At 49.0% G+C, this 21407-nt stretch overlaps 1 protein-coding gene across 5 annotated transcripts in view; it reads left to right on the top strand.

Annotated features, from left to right (window-relative positions):
* GATA4 (GATA binding protein 4) overlaps positions 1 to 21407 on the top strand; it is a 79134-nt gene that overhangs the window by 20655 nt on the left and 37072 nt on the right. For 3 of the 5 annotated variants that reach the window (XM_079142690.1, XM_079142691.1, XM_079142689.1), the window contains exon 2: positions 10314 to 11407. In XM_079142690.1, the coding sequence (XP_078998816.1) occupies positions 10795 to 11407 (613 nt within the window). In that variant the 5' untranslated portion in view covers positions 10314 to 10794. Of the gene's footprint in view, positions 1 to 5614; positions 6727 to 10313; positions 11408 to 21407 lie in introns of those variants that run through there. The other 2 variants (XM_079142688.1, XM_079142692.1) reach the window with 2 other exon arrangements.

The raw sequence follows: 21407 nt of genomic DNA, 5'->3' as shown, positions 1-21407 counted from the left end.
GACGTTTGTGGGGCGAGACGCTGTTTTCGCACTTGGGCTTCGTGCTTCCTTGACACTTTCCTGTCTCTCGCTCGCCGCGCCAGGTCGCGGCGCCTGCCTGGGCGTCTTCCCCAGCTCCGGGTCACCTAGGGCTCCGCGGGCGGCGAGCCGAAGGGTGCGGGGCCGCTGGGCGTAACCGCCACGATGAGGGAGGGCGGGGGCCGCCTGTCCCAGGGCTGGCACTGGGAACGTCAGGTCTCCCGGGTCCCCGCAGTCCCCTCATGTGCGCGTCGGCCGGCGACTGGCAGTTCCCAGCCACCAGTGTCTCCATCGGTGACCGCGGACTCCGGGATGACCTTGGCCCTGTCTTGTCCTCTTTCCTCCTACCGCGCTCTGACTCTTTCTGCTTGCATCGTCTTCCTGTGGACACTGGCCTGTGTCCCTGTCGCCAGGTCTCTGAACTCTGAGCTCGCCTTCTCTCCTAGGGTCTATACCTCTATCTCCTTTCTCCTCTTCCAGTCTCTCCCATTTCTTTGTCTCTGTCCATTCCCTTCACCCCTTTATTTTCTGTATAGCACTTTTAACCGCTTAACTCTATGTATTTGACATTCATTGTCTGTTTTCCTTTTGAATGTAAGCTACCTGAGGGCAGAAATTTTCTCAAATTTGGTGCTAAGTAGCCACACCTGAAATGTTCCTGGCACCGAGTAGTGCTCAGGAAATATAGAATGACCAGGCTGGTGGCACAACCTGTAATCCCAGCAGCTCAGGAGGCTGAGGCAGGAGGATTGCAAGTTTGAGGCCAGCCTCAGCAATTTAGTGAGACCCTGTATCAAAATTAAAAATAAAAAGGGCTGGAGATGGAGCTCAGTAGTGAAGCATCCCTGGGTTCAATCTCTGGTGCATATATGAATGAACAGTTGAATGAACAAATGAATCCGACTCTGGCATTCTTGGGTCTGTCTCATTCTCCATATCTCTCCAGTCTTCTTTCTCTCTGTTCTGGTATCTGCCTGCCCTCTGTCTTTCCTCCTTTTCTCTTCTTCCTCTGGTTTCTACCCCTCCCCCACTCATTTTCTCGGTCCCAGTGTCCAACTTGGTCCCTCTGACCTTACAGGTTCTCTTGATGTCCCAGATGGGGCATCTCGGCACCCTTTATCACCTACATTGCTGGGAGCCCTGCTGCCTCTCCTGACAATCGCTGCTGCCTCAGCACCTAGCTTGGTTCTTGAGCTTGACTTGACTTCCCAAATCCTAACTGTGCTCAGCAATTTCTTCCTGCAGATCTCAGGGACACCAGAATTTCCTTAGGGGCAGTCTAAATTTTGGCTGGCAATTTGTAGGTAGGGAAGGCAATCGGGGCGGGCTTCTCTCTTCCCCTCTGTCCTGGATCCCAGAATCCTACTCAGAAAAGGCAGTGATGCTGGGCACCTGGGCTGGTCCTTCAAAGGGAGCCTTCCATTCTCCTTCCAGCATCTAGAAGGATGCTATTAGCAACCTGTTTGTAAATTCAATTATTCAGTGACATTTATTGAGCACCTACTGTGTCAGCCATGGTCACTGTCCTCAGAGCTTACCTTCTGGAGTTTGTGTGATAGGGACACTGGACCAGAGACGCATGATAACATCAGGAAACACACAAAAACCTGTGAATAAAACAAATGAATGTTTTATGTGATCTAAGAAAATTAACGGTGCTCTTGGTCTCGCCTCAATGCTGCCAGGACTACAACTTCAAAATTTTGACTAGGAAGAAGGGAAGACCTACAGATTAAATGATGGGGGCCCAGATCACCAAGAGAAATAAATACTGGAGGCGGCAGCTTTCCCCTGGAAGAGAAATGCCCCTGTGGACAGCTTAAAGGGCATAGGCAGCTCCCCCTCCTCCAGCTGCTGTTTTCCCCGAAGGTCCTTCCATGAAGAGGGTGTGAGCGGTCAGTGTGGGAGCAGGAAGAAAGGGCATAAGGGAAGGGTCAGCGAGGCTTGGACTTGAGGGCGCCTGACTGGGTTCCAGTCCTGGCCTCTACTGCCCCAGAATTTGAAGAGCACCCTCCCCACTGAAAAAAGTCTTTGGCATCCTTCCTGAGTTTGGCAAAAATGTTCAAAGACTGCTCTTTGCTTTTTCTTTCTCTTCCCATGGTCTCAGAATACAAGACACAACCCGTTTTATTTTATTTTTATTTTCAAATGTCATACATGCTCATTAAAGGAAATTTAAAGACTTAAAAAACAGAGTTACAGAAAGTACTCCACAGTAGAAAGCTGATATTAAGTAGAATGGGAAGAAAATAACTGACTCGGGCTGGGGTTGTGACTCAGTGGAAGAGCACTTGCCTAGTATGTGTGAAGCACTGGGTTCAATCCTCAGCACCACATATAAATAAAATAAAGGTCCAGTGGAGATATATATATATCTGACTGGAGATCTAGATTTCAGGCTTGCTTCCCCTCGGGCTTTGCCACCACGGATTGGTACCTTAACTTCCCTGGGCCTCCGCATTCCTGTTTCTAAGATGAGGATGGTAACACTTTCCCTTCTCCCAACCTGGCAATATTGTTGTTTCCTACAGATAAATGGGATTTGAGAATGAGCTGTAATCTGGAAGTGACTATAAAAAATAAGGAGGTGTGCCCACCAACTCGGGTGCACAGGCTGGCCGGAAGCACGGGGAGCGTTCGCGAGGTCTGTGGGGGAAAGCATGGCTTCGCTCTGCACCTCTGAGCGGTGCTAAAGCGAGACAACCGAAAGCGTCGTTTCCTCCTCGTCTCGCCTCTTCGCAGATCTGCGATTGCAGACGCAGTTCCGGTGGACCGCACGGGGGTCTCTCGGTCTACCCTTCTTCCCCCAAGAATGCCAGGTTTCTGAGGCACCAGACTCAGGAAGGAAAGAGAGTAGGTCCGCGTGGCCCAGCAGCTTAATTCGTTCTCCATTGTCTGCGCTAGCAAGGTCGGGCCCTGCTCCGCACCTCGGTTCTCCGCGCTCCGCCCGCGGGGCTTACGCAGGGTGCTGGGCGGCCAGGTGGACGCAGCGGACAGTCACAGGTAACAGAATAACCGTGCCCGCGGCTCCAGGCCCAGTCAGAGAGCGATGCGGGCGCAGACCGCCGCATTCGTTCGGGGCGGGCCACTTTTGCACGTCGGATCCGGAGCTTTTGTGCACAGGTTCACAGAGGCTAATCTGCATCGTTTCACAGGGCGGCTTATTCTGCGGCTCTAGCTCTGGTTCTCTCTCTCTCTGTGGGGCGGAGGGGCTTCTCATTTCCCATTTCAAGACGCCGGAGACCTTCGGAGCCCTAGATTTCTTTTTCTTTTTTCTCTGGGTGGGGCGACCTTGTAAACTTATTCTCGGCGGGTGCTGAGAAGCCTCTGCGCTTCCCCGCCAACCCGTTCCCCCGCTGGAAAACGATTGTGGCTCCTCAAGTTGCTCCTGGCAAAACTGCCCACCCGGAACTCGCTGGGAGACCCCCGCTGATCTCACTGTGAAGTCCGCATCCTGTTTACTTATTTAGTTTTTGGAGGGTATTAGAAGTCAGACTCCTCTGTACATCATGTTCAGTCTCCAGTTTTGTCTCTACTAGGCTAAGGACCAGCTCCGGTCCCAGAAGTCTTTAGGGAACAGGGCAATGCAATTTATTCTTGTTTCCTGGAGAAATTCTTTTTTAAAGACTACAACTAAGTAATTCTTATTTGTCAAAAACCTCATGGCTTCACACTACTGGATCATTAAACATTGGCCCTTTAGTAAAAAGAGGTTAAAGGAAAAAAGAGACAGAAGATGTCCACAGTGTTCAGTTTCCCCCATTGACTATGGGAAAGGAGAGCGGAAAGAGGACGTGAGCGGAGTTGGGCCACCCTCCCCAGGCCGGGCCAGGTCAGGAACATCCTCCTTAAAAATAGCCTAGAGTCTGAACCTCGGAGCACCCAGCCCCCTGTTCCCCCTCCCCCCAGCGGCCTCCTGAGCTAGAGAAGCCTGGGAACCTAAAGAGGCAGCCGATAAACCTCCTCCAGCCCGCCCGGAGGCCTTGAAATGCTCCCAGCTCCTGGCAACGCACACTGGTCGCCGGGCTCCCTCTTCGCCCGAGGGAGGCAAAGAGGGAGGGAGCGAGGAAAAACAAAACACCCCCAAAGAGCAGGCGTTTGCCAACTGTCTCTGGGGCATCTTGAGCCCAGACATTAGGGATGAAATGTGGGACACTGGTTCCAGAGAAAAAAGCCACAAAAAAGACACAAATGTCTCTGTCCCAGGCTCTTTCCAGAAGTAGAGAATATTCCCAGCCACGAGCTCCCGGTTTCCAGTCCATCAGTTGACTGTCAGTGGGAAGGGTTACTCCAGGGGCTGGCTAGGACCTGCCTCCAGGGAATTTGTGATAAGCAAGCGCTTAGCAAAAGCAGGCTCTTCTACACAGGGGTCTCACAACAGCCACACACAGCAAAACCTGCTATTTGAACCCTCCAGTATACAGAAAAGATTCAAGTTCGGGAGGTTGGTAGAGTGGTGGGGGTGGTGAAGCCTAGCAGCAGGATACCGCGCGGAGGCCCATCGCGCACTACTTGGAAGAATCCAGAGAGGAGCGGCCTCAGCTATAGGGAGGATTCTCGTGCTGATGCTCCCAGAGACACTGAGCCCCGAGCCCCTGGCTGGTTGCTAAGAAAATCTACTGTCTGTTCCCAGGCTCAGCCTTTTGTGCCTTCTTCAGTCGCGCGGGTGGGACCCAGATAATTGCCGAAGCCACAATACCCGCGGAAGAGAGAGACCTGACCAGATTCCGGGTCGCCTGAGTGCATACTTTCAGTTCTCCAGAACGCCTTTGCAGGTCCCTAACGCAGACTTTTGGCTTGGTGCTTCTCTTGCTCGCCCCAAAGATGATGAGGACCGGTTTCAAATAGGGCAGGAAGGATATACCCTTCTCTCTGAGGTTCGCAGATCCGGGTGTGCCCGAGAGGCGGCTGTTCCCCAGTGTCGGCCCCAGGGACCCTAGGACACCACCACTCTTAAGTTATCAGGTCTCTAATTCAGGTGCCAACTACCGCAGAAGCACTGGCTGGCACTTGGGGGAGCACAAGGGACTCTAAGCACACCGCCCCCAGCTCCCTGGGCGCAGAGGGGTGGAAGCTGGCATCGCCTGCGGGGCGTCGTCCAGTCTGCGCCCAGGCCTTCAGCAGCTTGGAGCCCCCTTGTTCTCGATTTTCTGTCCTCTGCTAGGGCCGCTCTGAACCTCCGCACCTCTCATACAGGGAAGAGAATTCCCCGCGCAGCCGCCCTCAATTCTTCCTCTGGGATTTTCCTGAGAATCCCCAGGAGTTGGCCACGATCCCATGGGGGTGGGGGCGGTTTCCTTCCAATCAGCCCCGCATCCTAGCCTGAGTCTCAACGCCCGGGTTGTCCCCCCACGGGCGGGTTACACCAATAATTCCCAACTGCGGAAACGCGTGTCATCCCTCGCCTTCGTTCTGAGCAGCACATGTTTCTCGCCGGGTGGTGTCCCAGCCCCCTCCAGATCCCTCTAATCTGGTACGAGAAACCTGGGCCGGGGATTGGGGGTGGGGGTGGGGGATGCGGCCTTTAGATGAAAAAAAAAAAAAAAAAAAAAAAAGTTTAACCGAAAGCGTGAGAGCCACCGGCCGGCTGTTATCTGGGGCTGAAGACTGCGGTAATCGATGGGTTATTTTTACGCGGTAATAGGGCCCTGTGATTGCTCTATTAACCTTTAGACCTGTCTGAGGGACTCTCCGGCTCACAGTCCCGCTGCGCCAGGGCCTGCAGGCACTGACGCCGACTCCAAACTCAGGTCTGACACCCTCCCTGCCCCCACTCCAGGGAGCAGACTCCAGCCCCTGGAAGAGCCTTGTACGCAGAGAAGCTCCGCGGGATTGCCCGGCTTCCCAGCCCCCATTAACGACCTTTAGATTGGTGCAGCGGCCGCTGCAGGCTGCTAAGAAAACTGAGAGAGATCAGAAGCGAGGAGGCCGCCGATGGGATGCGTCGCCGGGAAGGGGTGCAAGTTTTGCATAAGTACATAAAACAAGGCTGGTGCTGGGGGTTCTCGGCGGCGCCTTGCTGTCTCCCTTGGCTGCTGGGAAGGCAAAAGGGAGGCTTTGGTCTCCACACTAGTTTTAGAGGCCAATCCGGAACTTGATGTCTTCTCAGCCTCTCTGGAGTCCGGGGATGAGAAGATTCCCAGTACTCTGTCCCAGAAATCTGCAGCCAGCTGGACACCCTTGGGTGACCCAGAGCCCTACAAGAGATCGGGAGTCGAGGAGGAGAGGTCACCTTCCCCTCCATTAGCCCCGCCTCTCGCCCACCGTGGCTTGTGGAAGACGTCTGCAGGTTGGGGAGGTGAAAAGGGAACTCGTTAATAAAGCTGACCCTGGGCAAAACAGCAAACTGCATCGACCTCAGGCTGGGCGGTGGCCAAGGCCCCGCACCCTGGCAGTGGCACTCAGAGGCGCTTTCCACAGAGATCCCCGCGCCTGGACTTTGCCTGCTGGGGGAACTTTTTTGAACTGCCTCACAGGCCGGCGCCCAGCGGAGGTGCAGCAGAGGCGCCCCCTCCCCCCGTCCTTGCACGTGACTGCTACAGGCCAGTCAGCGTCCGCGAGCCCAGCGCAGGGGCCAGCGGAACGGCGCTGGGAGCTGACTAGCTGCGAGAGGCACAGTGGCCGCCAAAGACTCCGCCGCCGCCGCTGCAGCTCCGGGGGCGCCCGGGGAGCGCGAGCCCGCTCTCCAGGAAGCTCGAGGCTCGGCAGGTAGGGGTTTTTCTCCCTTCTCCTTGCTGTTTGCCGCCATCGCGAAACTCGGAGCTCCTCCGGCACTATTTGCCTGGGAATAGAGAGGTTCCAGTAGGTGGGAAGGAGTCTTCCACTCCCCTCTCCCAGACTGGTCAAAGCTTTCTCTGCTTTTGACTTTGGCATGGCAACTTCTTTATCAAAGTAAGACTGGGGGCAAAACGGAGAGAGATTCGAAATGCGTTTGGATTCTTTTGTGTAAACTTGAACACTTGATCCGCCCCTGTGTGCAGATTCTCCAGCCCTGTTTGATACCTCACTGACCGGGCCTGGGTGGTGATGGTGGCCGTAGGAAATAACCCTGACCGACTGACCTGGGACGTGCCGCACAGCAGCTCGCACACGGAGGAGTGTAGGTCGAGGGGTGTCGTCCGCTGGCGACCGCGGGGCGCGCAGTAGTGGTGGGGGCAGCGCAGCGGGCCCCAGGGGGTGCAGGAGGCACTCAGAGGTCGGGCCGGACATTTTATGTCCTTTACGGCCAGCTTCCTCCTCTTCCATACGAGGTTCGGGGAGCCGAATGACCCGCACAGAGCTAACCACTCGCCCACCCTGGCTGCTCCTGGGCGAAACTGGCGGAGAGCCGGAACCCGGGCGGGCAGCAGTGACGTTCCTCCGCCGGCCACCGCAGGCTCCCGGGATCCACATATGCCGATCGGCTTTGGCCTGAAGAGTGGGGGACGGTTACCCTTGGGAAGGGGACGCCGGGGTAGTGAACGGTCACCAGTTGGAGGGGAGGAGAGGCCTTGGGTTGCGTGGAAGAGGATGGTGAAGGAGTCGTGGCGGGTGGAAGTCCCGGAGCCGCGTGGCCCGCGCTGCTGGGAAAGTTGGGGAAGCACCTCAGGGAAGCATTTCCTGTCCTCAGAAAGGGAAGGCGGACAGAGCAGGTTTCCAGAGTTGAAAGAAAGAAAAGCTTCCGTGGGGTGGCGGGGTGATGCACCCCATACTTCTGAGTCTCCTTATTCCGGATTTCCGAGCTGCGTTACTGCGGCTGCTGAGTTGTGTTGACAGTTTTCTGCGCGGTAGGCCGAGAGCAACGGCGCGAGCCGAGTCCTGTAAATGGACGCGAGCGTTCCGGCGCGTGCAATTTTCCCATTTTCAAAACGTAAATTCGAAAAGGGCTGTCAGCTAGATCGTTGAAGGAGAAAGTATTTTCTTTGGGCCTATTTTCTTTGAATAGGAATGAGTGATCTGGAGGGGGCAAACTGGGGCACAGGCCAGACCTCTTGTGCGGGTCTCAGGAGCTCGCTGGGCTTCCCCTGCGGTGGGCAGGACCAGGGCTCAAGCACAGAAACAAGCTAGCGTCTTAAGGGAATAGTTTCTTGACTTTCCAAAAGGGTGCAGAGGGGTGTTTTATCATCTTCAGTGGTTCCAGGATCCAACTTCGAGGTAAGGTATCAACCACTTGGAATGGCAGAGAAGTACTAAAAAGACAAATGTTAGATTTGTAACATTTTTAGCATTTACATTTGAAAGCTTTAAATTTAGCACCTATGTACGGGAAGTCTGATTACAAAATCCTGAATTTCCTTCTTTTCTTGCATCTTTATGAGAAAAGAAAATTTACAACGTTATATTCTAGAACTACGAGTTGAGTTTTTACAGAAAATGCAATTAAATAGGTCAGCTACTTCATTTAAAAATAAATATTGCATATTTTATTAAGATAAACCTGTATATTTACTTATTGAAGCCCAGAGACTACTAGGTGGTATTAACTTTTTGCTTTTGTTTTCAAAGGCAAATGCTGGTGACCTCAGGTCAATTTTTTTGTATCCATCTTCTAACCAAATTTGATGGAAGGAAATGTCCACCAAATCAATAGTTTATTGTGTTTTGAAAGCAAATAAGAAACCATTTCACAGTTACCTTATGTCGATGTAATTCAATGCCATTAATTTTATTGTTATTAGTGATATTGAAAATGTAGAAAGTATTATATAATGTAAATATAGTAGAGATTCCACTTTCAAAATTTCTACATTAATAAAGGTGATCATTTATTGTGGTACATATTATGTCTCAGGTACTTCTTATGGCACCTTTAAAATCTGTAATAATAGCCGACAGTTATATCGAACTTTCTGTGTGTCCATCGTAACAGTCTTATAAGGTCTTCTTATAAATACTTTGTGTGCATTCATTTATAATTCATACTCCTAATTCTCACATTGGCTATATGGGACAGGTCCCTTTAATATTCGTACTTTGCTGCTGAGAAAACTGAGGCACAGAAAAGTGATTTGTCTAAAGTTATTCCTTCTGTAAGTAACAGCCTAGATTTAATATCAGTTAATATCCTTGTAAGTCTGCTGTTGCAATAAAAAGAAACCACTGTAAGAAGCAGTCTGTCTTCTGAAGGAGAAGCGGGGTGCAATGGGCAGCCTCAAACCCTTGGAATCCTATGGACACTCCCCCCATCCCTCTAATTGTACTTTGATCTTAGACAAGTTTCAAAACTTTTCAATGCTTCAGTTTCCTCTTTTGTAAAATGAGGAAAGATGCCTTTACTAAGTGGGAAGTGTAAAGACCTGGGAAAAATGGGGGTGTGAAGACCTGGGGCACAACAGGTGCTTCAGAAAGTGAGCTCTATGTTTTCTGGAATCAAAAAAAAAAAAAAAAAAAAAAAAAAATCCCTGGTAATATCAAAACATGATGCTAGGAAGCATACAGTCCAGCTGTATGAACCGTGCTTTCCCAAGCAGTCTCATTGGTATGCTGATTCTGCATATGGGTGGACCGGTGATTCCATAGGAAAAAACTGTACAGTGAAATCAAATGGTTCAGTGAGTTGTTCTGCAGTGTGACCTTGTACATTCTTTTTACTCTTCTGGTCCCCATATGCAATCTGTAAAATGTCTAAAATATAACTATTTGTTAGAAACATGTAGCTTGTCTGACTTGACATCCACCTGGTACAGTGTATGGATAAGGGGTTTCACAATCCTTTTTACGAGATTTAGCAGACACTGTTGCTCATTTATAAACATTTAGACTCTACCTCTAGCCTTTTTGTTTTTTAGATTGCAAACAAAACTTTCTTAGGTTGCTGGTTTTTATAAAAGATTGTCGTTGTTTCTCCTCTGACAATCTAAAGTTCTTTCTTGGCCAGGAATGCTCGAGGAGAAATGGGGGGAAGAAAAAAGAGGATGGAGGTTTCTTGGGTCGCAGGCATCCCGAAACCGAAACCCTCGGACTTATAAAATACTGTAGCAAAAATATGCTTGAAGAATAAGGTAAAATTAAAGTCCTTTCTAATAAGCAATACAAAAATAATTGACCTAGATCACAACCACAACTGATCTAGATCTTGCACACCCAAGACCCCACTTCCACAGGGCACCCTCCCAGAGGTTTGCCACCGGTAGCCTGACCTCGCCGCCAGGGCAAAACAAAGGCCGAGGCTTTCCTCCGAACCCCGCGGCCTTCGACGCTGAGCCGGAGTCGAGCGATTTAGTTTGCAGTACGGGAGAAGCAAGCATGCTTGAGGAGGGTGACCTCTGAAAGCTCTGGATGAACCTCTTTTTCTCATTTTGTTGTTCCTCCTTTAGGACCGTGGCTGCAGCGAGGGGAAAGAGTCCTCCTGGCCTTCGGGGTTGCAGGCAGCGGACTCGCGCTGCGGGTGTTCTGGAGGCGGTGCGCAGCGACCCGCGCGGGACCGAGGCCTCCGGACGTGGCGAGCGGGTGCCCCGAAGGCGGGTGCCCGCACGAGCGCCCAGGCACCACCTGGCGTTTTGTGCCGCCCGTAGGCGCTCCAGACTTCCAGGCCCTGGGGTGGAGAGCCCCTCCTGCACCACCTTCCGGAACAACCAAAACTCCAGTTTTGACTTTCCTGAGTAAACAAGAGCCCAGAGTCCTTTGCTCGACGCTGGATTTAATATGTCTACATTTTTGAGGGCCTTGGTTTTTTCCCCTTGACTTTATCGTTTTCGTGACAGTCCCTCGCACGTACATTCTTGGTAGTGTGGCGTTCTCTCCCCGCGCCGCTCTTTGACCAGCGAGGGAAGGGCGGACGCCGAGAGCACCGGGGCCATGTACCCGAGCCTGGCCATGGCCGCCAACCACGGGCCGCCGCCGGGGGCCTACGAGGCGGGCGGCCCGGGCGCCTTCATGCACGGCGCGGGCACTGCGTCCTCGCCGGTCTACGTGCCCACGCCGCGGGTGCCGTCCTCGGTACTGGGCCTGTCCTACCTCCAGGGCGGTGGCGGGGGCGCTGCCACCGGAGCCGCCTCGGGCGGCAGCTCGGGCGCAGCCCCGTCGGGCGCGGCTCCCGGGACACAGCAGGGCAGCCCAGGCTGGAGCCAGGCGGGAGCCGAGGGAGCCGCCTACACCCCACCGCCCGTGTCCCCGCGCTTCTCCTTTCCGGGGACCACAGGGTCCCTGGCGGCCGCCGCCGCCGCCGCCGCCCGGGAAGCCGCGGCCTACAGCAGCGGCGGCGGGGCGGCGGGTGCGGGCCTGGCGGGCCGCGAGCAGTACGGGCGCGCGGGCTTCGCGGGCTCCTACTCCAGCCCCTACCCGGCCTACATGGCCGACGTGGGCGCGTCCTGGGCCGCGGCCGCCGCGGCCTCCGCCGGCCCCTTCGACAGTCCGGTCCTGCACAGCCTGCCCGGCCGGGCCAACCCCGCCGCCCGACACCCCAATCTCGGTGAGTACTGTTGGAGGAGCTCGGCAGCAGTGGGGCCGGCGGCGGGCTGGTCGTCGGAACCCTGCTCGCGGCGGGTGGTTTTAGACTGTTTTGGCGGGGAGGGTGCTTGATGCCCTCGAGTTCGGACGAAAGCAGACTGGAAGACCAGCTGGTGGCTGGGGGCCCTGGGCGGTGAAGATTCCAGCTCCAGGGGCCCAGATTCTTCAGGGTGAGGCTCACCAGAGCCACATCAAAAAAAAAAAAAAAAAAAAAAAAAGGGTGATGGGGACTGAGTGCGGCCGACACAGGCCCAGACGAAGAGTCTGTCGCCCCGCTGGGGCCCGGGAGGAGTAGCCCCGGGAGCCTTGGGGGATGGCGCAGGCGATCGCTGGGTTTCCTCCCCGCCCTCCCTCAGCGGCCTCTGCGGAGCCTTGATTGCCTTGGCTTGGACCTGAGATCTGGGCCATTTGGCAGCCCAGTTGGAGGATCTCTCTGGGTGGCAGATGATTTTCCTGGGGGAGTTTCACGCCGGAAACAAAGGAGGGACGAGCAAAGGAGACCGCCGGGGGTGGAGTGAACTGGGCCCGCGCCGCGTGGGTCCCCAGGCGGACAGTGTGGTCGCCGGAGTCGGTGGGGAGCAGACATCCCTGGTCAGTTCTTTACATTTTCCGAGTTAAATAGACTTCGCAGCTGCTTCCACGCCTCTAACCTCCTCTTCTCTCGAGGGCAGGGGTTAGAAATCATGATGGACGCAATTTAGTTTTCTAATCGAGTTTCAGACCGCGGGGTGGGGGCGGCCATCGGCCCCACTTGCCAGATTTGTGGATGAATGGATTGAGCCCTGAGTAGGGGCCTGAGCCTGGCACCCCGGCTGGGAGAGACAGGGAAGTGGCAACCACTAATTCAAAATGCAAAGACCTCTGGTCTTGTGAAATTTCAAGGAGTGAAGGATCGGGTTTGGATTGAGCTGACTCTTTGGAGGGAGGGAAAGCCCAGAGAGAAACAAAGTTAACATTTATTGACTACCTACTAAGTGCTAAATCCTTTGCTTTTGTTCTCGCTTTGAAGAGTAAAGTCTGTCTCTCCCTATTTCCAGTGTTGAGCTGGCTCCTAGAGGGTCACCGGCTTTGAAGAGCTTTAAATTATTCTCTGGCCCTGGGTGGCCAGGGTAGCTCTCAGGGAGGGGCCTAGGCATCCAAATACACATCCCAGGTAAACTGATTAACCAAGGATGTGGCGCCGGGCCGGGCCGGGTCTGTGGCTCCCAGCGTCCCTGGCCCTCCGCACAAGGAAAGCAGACGGCACCCCTGCGGGAGGAGGGGCCGCCGCACGGGTCTCTGCGGGTGGACCTTTGAGATAGTGTGTGGGGGAGTCTCCACACAATGGTGGCTGGAGGTGTGTGCAGGGCACTTTGGCCCTGCATTCTGTGGGGTCTCTCCTGAACCCTTTCTGGCCTTTGGTTCAAAATAAGATTTAAAATAAGGAGGAACGGTCCTCAGAGGCTTCAGGGCACCAAGCCGTTCCCTTTGTGACCCTTGTAGTCCTGGAGTGAGAATTTGGTGTTTGGTTAAGGAAAAGTGGAAAGGTGGAAATCCAAAGATGAGGAGACCTTGTGGAAGTCAGAGTTACAGCCTCGTCGGTGTCAGAAAAACACTGAGTTGCTCACAAACTGAGTGTGAGTGCTCAAGTGGGTACCAGGAAGCCCTCTGGGCAGGTGGGGGCTGAAGTCATGGTTCCCAATTCCAGGGCCAATGCTGGAAGCTGACCTTTGAGGAGCATCTGGCCAGGACTGACCCTCCACACACTCTGCTCCTGGCTCTGGCTCTACCCCAATGTTCTTTCCTGAAGTCCCTGCTTTTTTTTTTTTTTTTTTTTTTTTTTTTTGCCATAGCCAAGAGTTTTAAGTGGTCAAGTCATGAGGGTGCTATGTGATCTCTGTAGGGAAGGCCAGCCTTGCTGAGATGTTGGCTCTCAGATCTTCAGCATGTCCAGCAGGTGGGCTGTGCTTACATAAACCAACGTATTTGCTTTCAGCCCAAAGCAGTGCTTTCCTCCCTTTTTCCCGGGGTTCTGGAGAGTGCACCTAGGGTGGGGGCCTAGCACATGCTAGGTGAGCTCTCCACTGCTGAAGGACACCCTCAGACTCTGTGTGTGTGGGAAGGGCCTGCAGGGGGGTGTGTCAAACCTGGGGCCTCCTGCTTAGGAGGCAAGCATGTTACCACTGAGCCATATCCCCAGCCCCCCAATGTGTTTCTACTATGTTCTTTCCTTATAAGGTCCTTTGGTCAATGCCTGGTAGCTTAGGTGAACCAACACAACCTACTAGCCAACTCCATATGACAGAAGGAGAAGAATGGGTTCCATACCACTTGCCAAGAGCTCTGTGGGGAGCTAGTGACCACCCAGCTCTGAGATGGCAATACAGTGTGCTGGGAAGACCACAGGTGTTTGAAGTTGGACAGACCTAGGTCTGGTTCCAGGTGCCCCATGTGACCATGAGCAAGTACCTCGTTCAATCCACCTTTTGTTTTCTTCCTGTAAAATGGGATCATCATGACTACTTTCAGTGTTGTCTTAAATTAGATTAGGTGACACTTGTGATGTATAGTATTTGACTTCATCCCTTCATAAATCATGGCACTTATTAAACACACTCACTGTCATGTACAGTGAACAATTTTTCTGGTTTTTTGTTTTTGTTTTTGTTTTTGTTTTCTGAACTGAGGGGATTCCTAGGACTTTTAATGCTGAACCTGGAACTGTCTCCAAATGGAATGGTTGGTCATAAGTAGACATGAAATAAGTAAATGACCCTTTAACATGGTCCAGGGTAATGAGCTGGGAACAAAGAAGAGAGAGCCAAGAAGGTTCTTCCCTCTGTGTGAGTCTCTAGAAGTCTTCACCTAAGTGGTGCCTTCTGCACTGGGTCTTGAAGGGTGAGTAGGAGTTGGCCAGGAAAAGAACCTGCAGTTAAAAAGAGAAAGAAAAAGAGAAGATATGCTCTCGTTTATCGACATATGTGTTGTACCATGAAATAATGCAACATGGTTTGTTTTTGCTTTAAAATATATTTATTACCACAGGTATTACCACACAGACTAATTCAATTAGGAGAAATAAGGAAACACCTTTATTTTTCTATGAAGTATTACCTGCTTTAGTATTAATAGTTAACATCTTGCCAGAGTTCTTATGTTGGTTATTGGAATAAGACAAAACTCAAAATCATAAATGGCAACAGGGATATCTTGCACTTAGGTTGGAAAAATTATTCTGTCCTGACTAATGTATGTGAACTTTAATTTATTCCAAGTTCAATATGAACCATGACCCTGAAACAATTGTTGAAATCCATTAATTAGGCATGTTAGTTGAGTTCTATGACCTTCCTGAGGGCAGGTGTGGAATCTTACTCATATTTAAGTGCCTGGCACATGCTTGGCACTTGGCAAATATTTGAGTCGAGATCTAGGAGATATTGTCCCAGTCTCTACCCTGCCCTGGTCCAATCACAAGGAATGGCTGCTTGAGTCCATTACAAGGCAAACTGAGAGCCTCTTGGAGGTGAGGGCAGATGGGAGCGGGTCCTGGAAACCTCAAGGAACCTCTGGAGGAAGTCTTGCTTAAGCCTGTAGCCTCTTGTTTTGCTCTAGGTGAGCAGATACCAGGTTTCAGAGTACTGTCATGCGTCACTGTAATTCTAGAAATGCATCATGGACTACTGCTTGATTTACAACAAACTCCTGGACACTGGAGGTATTTACAGGAGGATGCATGGCCACCTGCCAGTGGAGCTGTGCAGTCTTTTTTTGCGTTTCAAGGACCAGGATCTGTGTGTGTTGTACAATAGCTGCAGGAGGATAAAATAACCAGTTGCAATGGTTACACTGGTATATACATTTGACAAAACTCATGGAAATGCAGTCTTTTATTTTGTGTACGTCATACCACAGGACAGTGGATACTTGCAACAGTTAATGTTTGTGTATGTTTTAAGGCTGAAAAGGAGACTGAAATGGAAATTATGTATCAATATGCCTTGAAGGATATAGTGCGGTGGTAGATGTTCCTGGAAAGGCTAAGGGACATATTTTACTAAGCAATAGTAATTCTTTTGTGTCCTGGAGAAACAAGCAATTACAATATTCTCAGAGAACCTCAAAAATTTTGAGTCATTTGAAAGCTCATCAAAAATAACAATGAAATCCATTTGTACCACTCAGTAATATTGAAACGATTTCTTTTAAAAGTTTTGTTCCATTAGGTGCAGGGTGGGGCACTCAAGGTGTTCAGAGAGTTTGTTTATGGTGGAGATCTGTGGAAAATGCTGTAGTGTATTTTGGACCTTTTGGGGACTGCTTATCAATTAAGCCAGTTGCTTTCAGAGCCAGTTCATTTATTTTGTGAGATCAACTCTGAAGTAGCCTGTTTGACTAGAGAACAATTTGTCAGTCTTCAGGAAAACCAAAGTTGTTTAACTTTCCGGTTACCACCCTGAGCAGGTCAGTCAGAGTTGGAACTGGTCTGTGGTGCTAAGTGGAGAACCAATTAAATAAGGAAGGTGTGTTGGGTGGCCTGGGGCATGTCACTACCCCCTGTGAGACCTGTCACTTGCCCAATTGTGTCCTATCACAAGGTCAGGCTACATTTGCCAGGCACTTTCAAAGCACTCAGGTGGAATGATGCACAGGAGACCGTTTTAGATAACACTTTCTTCTGTATCCCTCCCTATATTTTTTTCTTTCTTAAATGCACTAAGAAAACAAACCTACTCTAAGGTGTGGGGAAACAGGAACTCTGATATCTGTGGTTGGCAGTGTAAATTGGTACAAGCTTTGTGGAGAGTCCCTTGTGGTATCAGTCAAATCACAAGGTAGATAGTCTTGACAGAAATTTTGACTTCTAGGAATTCATTCCACAAATAAGCAGCACATATTAATTTCATTACTGTTCATAATTAAAAAAAAGTTGGGGGGGCTGGAGCTACAGCTCAGTTGGTAGAGTGCTTGCCTTGCAAGTAAAAGGCCCTGAGTTCAATTCCCAGCACCTAAAAAAAAAAAAAAAAAAAAAAAAAGTTGGAAATAACCTAAAGGCCCATAATTAGGGGACTGTTTGTATACATGTGGTACATATAAACCATACGATGTCATGTAGGCATAGACAATCATGAAGGCCGTTATGGAATTCAATAGGATTTTTCTGGTGTATGGAGCACCATACTCTATAAAAAGGGAAGAATAGATAGTTTTTGCTTGAAAATACACAAATTATATGTGGAGATATTCTAGAAACAATCTGTAAAGGATTTGTAAGTACGAATTTGTGGCATTGGTAGTCTGGGGGGAGGATGAGGAATGGGTGAGGGATGAGGAGGGGAAAGGGCATTTACCTTGGCATGCCTTGAACCTTAAAAAGATTGTAATCATTTTAACTATTTTTGTAGTCATTTATGTGATTCATTATTAATTTAGTAAATAAGAATACATCTAAAATTCAGTGAAGTTAAAATTAGATTGGTTTAAGAATGTTTAATCATCATAGGTGTATTTATGTGTACAATCTAGTAGTGTTAAGTATATTCATATTGCTGTATAACAGAGCTTCAGAACTTTCTCATCTTGCAAAACTGAAATTTCATACCCATTAAAAAATAGTTCCAAACTGAGCATTGTGCTGCATGCCTATAATTCCAGCAACTTGGGAGGCTGAGGCAGGAGGATGGTGAGTTTGAGACCAGCGTGAACAATTTAGTGAGATCCTGTCTTAAACAAACAAACAACAAAAATAAAAAGGGTCTGGGGATGTAGCTCAGTGGTATAGTTCCCCTCAGTTCAATTGCTAATACTGCACAAAGAAAAAAAAAAAATCACTCCCAGTTTCTTCCAGGCCCTGAGCTCCCAGAAACCCCCATTCGGCTCTCTGTCTGCATGAAGTTGATTAACTACTTCGTACACATGGACTCATACAGTATTTGTTCATCTGGGTCTGGTTTATTTCAATTAACAGAATGTCTTCAAGGCTCATCTGTGCTGTAGTATGTGCCAGTTTCCTCTTTAAGACTGAATGCTGAAGCAGGGTTTTGAAAAGTTCCTGGGGCTGTTCTCAAACTTGCAGTCCTCCAGCCTCAACCTCTAGAGCTGCTGAGATTACAGGTGTATTCCACTGGACTGGTCTGAACTTTTGAAATTTTGAAGGATGTGAATGTTATTATCTATTTTTAAAAACTTACTAAACCAATTAAGTTTCTAAAAATAGGCATTATTGCATTATTCATGAATCAACTTCCCAGTAATCTCCTGCGTGTGTGTGTGTGTTTTTTTTTTAAAGAGTTTTCTATTTAGTGTTTATGGATGCACAGGAAAAGTGCTTTAAGACATAGATTGTTGTTTATTGAATTTGGTTTTTACCTGTTCTTTTGCAAACTTCTTGGGAATCTTTGGTCCTGAAAGTGTCTTCAAGGTCCTTCCAGACAGATCAACACCATCCTTATCTGCAATCCTGCATTTGGCTATGATTTTGCTTAACTTTTGATGCTGCTTTATAAGGGGGGAACTTCCATCTCCTGGTCTCAATAGTAGCAGCAGATAAGTCAGTGATTGTCAGATGCCCCCATCCCTACACTGATGAGCTTCTTAAGGTCCTGTCACGGACACAACACTCACCTTCTGCTTCAGCGACCTCTCCTGTTGAGCAGTTGTCCCTCAGGCTATTCTGGGGTCACAACCTGCTGGAAAACCACTAGCCTATTTGCCTTCCTTTAGGGCAAAAGATGATTCTTTTAAACCATCTTTTAATCCTGTCCTTTTAAACAATACTTTTGTACTGAATTTAGAGCTGAAGGTCATTGCCAACTCTGCTTCTGTTTTCAGGAGAAAGAAAGAAAAAGAACTACTGGTTTTTCCTTGCCTTGTTCTAGAAGAAAGCAATTCCTTCAGACTGGGGCTGCTGCTCTAAGAACTTGAAGGAACCTAATTGACATTTTTTTAAAAAATACTTTTATTAGTTGTTGATGAATCTTTATTTATTTATTTGTATGCGGTGCTGAGAATCAAACCCAGTGCCTCACACATGTTAGGCAAGCACTCTACCACTGAGCCACAATCGCAGCCCCCTAACTGACCTTTGATAGACCATGACAGGGCCTCATGTAATGTACTCCATGGATGGATTTCTCAACATTTTATTGGCTCTCTATCTATAGAGCTCTATAGAGCTACTCCTTTGTCACCTTCTAAAGAAGACAGGAAGATAATATGAGTGGGTTATAATAGGAATAACCTCAAATCTGTTGTAATTTACATGAAATAAACATCTAGTTTGGGAACTTTAAAGTTTGGATCCCGGCTAACAACTTGGTACTCTAGCCCATTGTGGGTAGTAAGTTGGATCCTTTTTTACCAATGAGGAAACTGTCAATGACAGGGACTTCCGAGCCTTTCCTGGAGAGGTGGGTATGATGATCTCCATTTTGCTGGAAGGAAATTGATACTCAGAAAGATGAAGTGATCTGCCCGTGGGAGTTAGCAACAGCTCCAGCTCAGAATCATGGAAATCCAGTCCCTAGGGTTGTTCCTCCCACTCTTCCTCACTTCACATATGCCAAATTGAAGGTGAAGGCCTTATCCTTGAGAACCACCAGGTACGAAGTGGCTGAAGGCTCCATTAATCTTAGACCCTCCACTGCATGTCTCTCCCCGCTGCTTCTCCCCCAGTAGCTCACAGATTTCCATCTGGTGTCTGTGCAGGTGTGGGGTCTTCCCCGAGTAACCCTCAGTCTAATTCTGACCCCCCAGAACCTGCAGTGGGAATGAGTGGTAGGAATCACAGCCATGCACAGACTTCCTCTTCTGCCTCTGGATCCTGGTGTGCAGAGGATTGGAGATCCTGGGGATCTCTAGGGAGATGGCTGTCTGCCTTTCGAGGAGCAAATCCGTGCGGCACTCTCAGAAATGCCCTTCCTGAAAACAGTCTGTAATCCCCTTCCCTGTTTTTGCTTTTCTCTGAAGAGTTCAGAGAAAGGAAGAGAAAAGTGCGTTGATTCTGATTTTAATAAAGATGAGCAGCTGGATGTGGTGATGCACGCCTGTAATCCCAGTGGCTCGGGAGGCTGAGGCAGGAGGATCATGAGTTCAAAGCCGGACTCAGCAAAAGAGAAGAGCTAAGCAACTCAGTGAGATCCTGTCTCTAAATAAAATATACAAAATAGGGTTGGGAATGTGGGCTCGGTGGTCGAGTACAATCCCTGGTACCTTCCCAAAAAAATAAAAAAATGAAAGCAAAGATGAGCATGGGCATGGTTCAAGACTGAATAAAGCTCCATGTTGAGCCCTGGGGAACTGGTCTGCGTGAACCCAGCGGCCAGTCAGTGGAAGCTTTCTTCTTTCTGGCAGGTGGCCTATGGTTTTATCTATTACTGCTCTGTAATCAGAATTGGGCTGGGATAGTCACGCTTCTTATCTGAAAGAAGGGAATTTGGTTCTCTGGCCTTCTGCATTTTGCAGGAGCCCAATAATTGACTTGATGTTTAAAAATATTTTTTCCCCTTTAAAGATGCAGCTAGTCCAGGTGGGGAAGCCATTCCATGCTCAGTCATTAAAAAGCCTCTATAGGTGGTATTGAGTCTGATTTTCACTCTGTATGGAATGATTGCAGATAAATATACATTATTTTGGAGGATGAGAAATTAAGAAGTCACCACCCAAATTTGGTGGGAAATTTTAAGGATGATTAAACCATGGTCTTTGGGATCCCCCAATTGCAGAGCCAGTTTTCCTTCTTGAAATTGAGTTCTTAAATTGTTTTTAAAACTTACCTTTTCTCTCTCTCTCTCTCCCATTTTAAATCTCCATTTCTACTTCCAGAAATCCAGTCAAACTTTATCACCTCTGTTTGGAACTAATCGATAGCAACTGGTGAGCAGGTTAATTATAATCACAGAATAAACGCTGAAGTCTCAAAGTTCACCACTTTGCAATGTTTCCAGACCCCTGTGGGACCATGCCAAGAGGCACTCATTGACCCGGTCTAAGCAGGTGTGGGAGTCTGAACCAGGGGCAGGCAATCGGATCTGATTCAGGATAGCTCAACCTGGTTTCTTATCTGCAGCTTTTCCTATCTTACGATGTCTGTCATTTCAGATAAAAAAAGTTCATCAATTGAACTGGGAAATGGCAAGTTACATTTTCTTCTGATAAAAGTTTTCTAGTTGTTGTTTTATCAGGTTAGGTTGAAGTTGTATGTGTCTCTGTCAAGGTCTGCAATGACCTTTTTAGATATTTTATCAGGTATTAGGTGGAGTAGACCTTTTTTTCTCCCCCCTCCCTTTTCTTTTCTTCGACCTAGGAAAGAATGACCTGACTTTTAAGATCATAAATCAAACCAGGTAAAGAGAGGCAATAATACAAGTTGCCCCTCAAAATTGAGTAGGCGGGGAAAGACAAACAACAAATAAAACCTGTCCCCAGCGTATAGCGAGAACTTAACTTGACCCTAAATAAAGAATGTGGTTCCCACGGAGTGCACAGTAAATAGGAAAAGACTGCTTATTTGAAAAGGAACATGTTTTCCAGGCAAAGATGGCTTCAGAAAAACAAGTAGTATTTTTTTAATAGTATTATTAAAACTTTAATTGTCCTTCTATTAAACTCAATGTGTGTTTAATATGGCAAAATGAAAAACTCAGATAAACCAATGTGCAAATAGTTGGTAATCTTACCATCACAAGATAACCACACTAGGCATTAATCCTTGGCTTTCCGTGTGTGTAGGCCTGTGTGTATCTATATTTTTGAATAGTCTTAAAAGTTACTGTTTAAAGTCACTCAGCACCAAAGACAGTTTCTCTGAGATTAGTGAGCCAGATTGTTTCTTGAAGACTGATCCCTTCAATAAAGCAAAATTGGAAATTAATTGAGGGAGCTGTCGATAACAGGTGAAAGGTATGGATGAGAAGATATTTTTTCATCTTAGAGCATATACTCGATAGCCCACTTAGAGTGTCAGTTGGGTTTCAGAGACTTAA

The sequence above is a fragment of the Sciurus vulgaris genome, assembly GCF_902686455.1.
Source record: "Sciurus vulgaris genome assembly, chromosome: 5".
NCBI lineage: Eukaryota > Metazoa > Chordata > Mammalia > Rodentia > Sciuridae > Sciurus > Sciurus vulgaris.
Note: the sequence above shows the minus strand (reverse complement) of the source record. Positions and strands in the feature narration are given on the sequence as shown.